The sequence below is a fragment of the Halyomorpha halys genome, unplaced genomic scaffold, assembly GCF_000696795.3.
Source record: "Halyomorpha halys isolate HHAL.00 unplaced genomic scaffold, Hhal_1.1 Scaffold1303.1, whole genome shotgun sequence".
NCBI lineage: Eukaryota > Metazoa > Arthropoda > Insecta > Hemiptera > Pentatomidae > Halyomorpha > Halyomorpha halys.
In genome coordinates, this window is record NW_027106812.1 from 151227 (window position 1) to 156336 (window position 5110).

The 5110-nt window shown below is 32.2% G+C and overlaps 1 protein-coding gene across 1 annotated transcript in view; it reads left to right on the plus strand.

The window, feature by feature from the left end:
- The first annotated feature begins 1293 nt into the window (after positions 1 to 1293).
- LOC106689217 (ankyrin-3) overlaps positions 1294 to 5110 on the plus strand; it is a 7235-nt gene continuing 3418 nt past the window's right edge. Inside the window, exons 1-2 of the mRNA XM_067045107.1 lie at positions 1294 to 2125; positions 2604 to 3038. Of these exons, the coding sequence (XP_066901208.1) occupies positions 2063 to 2125; positions 2604 to 3038 (498 nt within the window). The 5' untranslated portion in view covers positions 1294 to 2062. The remainder of the gene's footprint in view (positions 2126 to 2603; positions 3039 to 5110) is intronic.

The window sequence follows — 5110 nt, forward strand, 5'->3', positions numbered from 1 at the left end:
TATTTTAATAATAATAATGTTGTTTGTTAAAAATTAATGTATAATAAAAGCAGTTTTGTGATAGATTGTCCGCGAGGATGGCCAAATTGGACGACACGTTGGACTGTTTTAAGACTTAAACTGGATATGATTTATTTTATTTAAATAATAATAACCAATCTCAAGAATGTAAAAAGGTTATATATAAGTTGGAAAATAATCCAGTCTTTGTTTACTTGAGAGATAATGACAAACCGGCAAACAAACTTTACGAAATAAGTCGATGACCTTTTTTAGGTGGATTGGAAGTACTTTATGTCACGTATCTTCATAAGGGTAGTTCTTTTTATGATATTCGCACAAGAATTATAATCTTTGTACATGAAATTACAATTTGGACATAGAATGTCCAAACTACTAAAAATAAATATATTTCAACAAATACCATAAAAAATAATACTGCTACGAAGATAAACGTTACAAACTATATTATAGTACATTAAACTAGCTTTAATTTAAGTGCTAATTGATACATGTTTGTCGAATGAGAGATATGTATTTCTCAAAATAGATTACCTTATTTCTGATTTTTCAAGGAGTTTTTTAAGAATCTTGAGTTTTCAAAAGCTAAACCCTGTGAACTATGGAACGTAAATATTGAAAAAGGATATCACATAATTAGTTATCATATCAGAAAAGACTGTTGAATATTTTAAAATGTGACTAAAAAAAAAAAAGAAATTCAGTACTAAATGATTTTCTAAACTTTATTGTAACATTGTCGTGTTATTTTTTTTTTAATACGAAAATGGTTGCAATATTTTATATGTAGATTTTGAGTTCAAATTTTGCTTGATAGTGATTTCAACAAAGAACTAAAAACCAAAGAACATTCTGATTTTATTACATTGTTATTTTTGGACATGTATTTATTCATAATTAGGATAAGAATGTTACTCGTTATTAGGATTTTTTTCTAATATACCTAATAATTTATGGATAAAGTGAATCATTTATAACGAATGAAAATAAACTCAATTATCCTTAATGAATATTCATTTTAAAAATATGAGTTTTTTTGGATTCGTTGTATCAAATAAATGCAAAGTTTCCTTAAACAAATTGTTTTAAACTTCTTTACTAAAATAAAAATAAAGAAGAAAATTGTATCATTTTAAAAATTTACCAATGTATTTCACATATGAAACTTTAGCAAGCATAAAAATGGATACGATACTATTACATTGAAATTTGCTTCCTCGCTACTCAAAGCACAGATTTGTTATATATTCATTACTGTTGGAATTTTCCAAGCTATGTCGTAATCGCTGTTTCTAAAAGGTTATCAGGGTGAAGGTTTTCAGGATCGGTATATATTTCGGGCGAGGGAATAACTGTTCAATAATCAGCGTTCTGTTGGTGAGTATCCTAACAATATTTTTTTTTTAATCAAAACATCTCAATTTCTAATTAATTTTTTTCATAGATTTATGCCAAAAACAGCACTATATTTTAATCGGTCAGTCCAAAATCTCAATATTTATAATATTATCTAAAATAAAAGTTTGTTCTGAGGGGGCTTAAAATGTAAATGAGACGAAATTACTGATCGGTTGGAATCTTTGTAGCTCCTCTTCAGTTTTCACATTTCAATGATTACTACTCGTCAGAGAGTTGAGGGTTTCTTTTTACAAAAAGAATTTTTGTGAAAAAAAAAATATTAGTATAATACGAACAAATGTTTTTTTTTCCGAATCTAACACGTACAAACTCTTCGGTTGAAGTAAATCCCGTAATTTATCAGCTCTCCAATTATTCTCTAGGATTTTGAAAATATGGGTGGTTTGTTCAATCTATAAAATTTTTAAAGATTCTAGACTGAGGTAAATTTTTAGTAATCGTATTTTTTTTTTTATATCTTGGAGTGGGCAGCTGATTGGCAAGGCAATGTGCTATAAACTCCAAGGATATATATACAAATCCAAATTATATATCATAATTTAGATATAATGAAACATCAGGTGATATTAAGCTAACTATTAATAATATATTTTCAGGTAATTTTATTCATCACAATAGCAAAATGAGTACGGACATGTTCTGCTTTGTCATCTCGCTACTGGCTTCTGTAATATCAACTTCATTGGTAAGTTCAACTGTTTAAACTACTTTTTCCTATATACTTGAGGCAAACAAAACTACCGTAACGAAACGTCTTTCATAGTTAGACAGGAATGATAAGGTACCCATTTAGCCCCGAAAGAAATATAAAAGAAAAGTAATTTTTTATTGTTCAATATTACATTCTATCGTTTCTTTATAGGGAATGATAATAGTGATCAATGGGAGGACTTTTAGATCTTATTTGCAGAGATATAGCTTAGGAGATTGCAAAATAACTAATAAATATAAAAATAAAATATGATAATAATTAAATATTAAAAAAAAATAATTATTTACAATAAGTCTCAGTGTCACTGCCGTTTCAATCTTCGACAATATCCTAGATAGGGATTGTGCCAAAGGATTAGGATGAGTGAGTTTCTCGAAGAAAGTAGAAACTAGATTATGATAGAGTTAAAATAATATATATAATAATTTTCCATTGATTATTTTTTGTTTAGAGTATGGACGCGCCTACAACCCCCTGTGAAGAGAAAACACTTGTAAGATCTTTATGCCCCAATGTGAGTGACAGTATGCTGCAATCTGGAATCAAGTTCGGCGCAGCTGCCTACAGTTTCAAACAGACCACTGGAACTCCAATGGAACTCACAAGTACTCAGGCTCTCCTTCTATCAATAATCAACAGTTTAGTTACTAGAAACGTGACAGCTTGTTCTGTCCTGGCTGAATGCTCGCACCGCATCCAGCCATTGCGGTCCAAGCACCTTCAGCTCTGGCTGAAAGAAGACTTCACGTTCCAGGACAAGGACATAAAAGATGCATTTGCCCAACTCGAAGCACTGGGAGCCATTGGAACACTAACATTACCCTCACATGTGTTGACAGTAATTTCCTCTCTCTCGGAAGTCTACGGGATCACCCTACGGTTAAAGGTTTTTTTTTTTTTAATTAGCATTTATTATTTACCTTAGAATTATAATTATTATTTTTATAACATTGATGTTATAATATCTATATCTATATCAATTGCCCCGTTTATGTGAGCTCTGTATACTGCTAGAGATGGGCAAGTGAATTGCAGGTGTGAGAATATTTAATTTTTGTTTATTAAAATTTAATGATAGGTCTGATATAAGATGAGTTGAGATGTATTTAAGATTTAATTGTTTAATGGTTTATTTTTTGTTGTGCGTTCATCATGCGCTGATCAGTCTCTACAAGCAGTCAATTTTTTCTTTTCTTCTGCAACTTTTATTTATCTTTAGTTTTTCGGCAAAATTTTGTCTCTTTCATTATATCTATGGACATAATGATATATAATTAGGTTATTGAAATTATTACTTTATCCCCTTAACTAACCAAAAAGTTGGTAATCATTATTTAGTCTCTTAACAATTTTTAAAAATATAATATGAAAATAATATGAATAAAGTCATTAACATAAATCGTAATAATAATAATCTTGTTAAGATGACTGCGATTGACAGAACACTGCAATGTTTTGCATCACCAAGTAGTTTAACATAACTACTCTTTCTAATGAGTACTTCGTCAAGAGTTAGAAGTGAGTTCCTAGGATGCCGGCAGGATTTTACGCTGTTCTTTACCAGTTATAGAAGTGAAATTTACAAAGCCTTTTTTAGAAATTGTTCATAATACATTTATAATAAATAACAAATTACCAAGAATCTTTAAAGTCTAAAATAAAAATATTAGAAAAAGGACAAGGTTGAAGACGGAGTGGTGAAAAATAAGGACAAAACATATAAAATAAGGGGTTTAGGTTCAGAAACCCAATTGTTAAAGCATACAGTCATTGGCCTTGGATATGGGATCCCAAGATTGCGTTCTAAGAATAGCATGTATGTATGTATGAATACATGGAATACCTCAGTGGTCATTCAGAGCTACTTGCTCGAAGGATCTGGGTTCGAATTATTTATAACAGATAATTATTTATTCAGTTACTGTAGCCTTGAGTCAACCCTGGGTTCGAGAGCCCTTCGGAGTCAACCCAGCCTCATTAAGTAGGTACATTTAATTGGAAAAAAAAATCTGGTGGTCAAGCGTTATTTAGGTGAAATCACCGCCTTGCAAAACCGTAGGTCTGGTAGCAGTACTTACAAAACACTCCACCCATGACCTTTCATTGGTTGCAGTGGTAAAGGTTTATTTATTTATTTCTTATATTATACATATATTAGACCTTGAGGATAAACTTCTCTTAATTGTCAGGTGTGAAATATTGAAACTGATTGTAGTTACTATCGGTCTTGAGAGCTTTTTGATAGCTGAGTTATTTTTTTTTTTAATGGAATTTTCAAGTCTAGTACGTTTTTTAGGACCAGACCGACAATTTTTTTCAGTTCACATGTCCTGTAACCAGTAAAGGAGGAGAGGGTCTAGGAATAGGATTTGAATTCATGAGTATAACCGGACTATGATCTGAAGATTGAATAGTGGATAGTGAGGAGGGTTGTCTGATTTAAGTAATTAGAATTTTTTGGTTTTATATAAAGTCGGGGTCGGGGGTCTCATTTTCTGATGCCCCTCCTTGTCGCGGGCGCCGGAAGACCCCGAAGACGCTGCGACTGCAATGCCGCCCCAGCCTATGCACCATGCAAGCTAGGACCTGGCCTACCCTTACCATCACGCTAGAGTCCTGGACACGCTGGCCAGCCACTGAAGAGGAAAGACGTCTATTCCGAAACCAGGCGAATATTCACGGTCTTCACCATAGTCGCCCACCGTAAACCTCGACGAGGGAAGCGGTTAGGATACGTCACCGCGGCAGCGAAGACGTCACCAGATAAGCACATAATATCCATATTACATATGCCATGAGACCACCCAAATTTGTTCCTTTACTATATTATTATTGATAAAGATTTCTGAACTAACACAATAACTCAGTTTGCATCTCCAGGGAATTAACTTTATAAATAAAAGGAAAATATATGCATGTGTTCATAATCAGAAAAGTCTAACAATCTTCAGCCCCCCT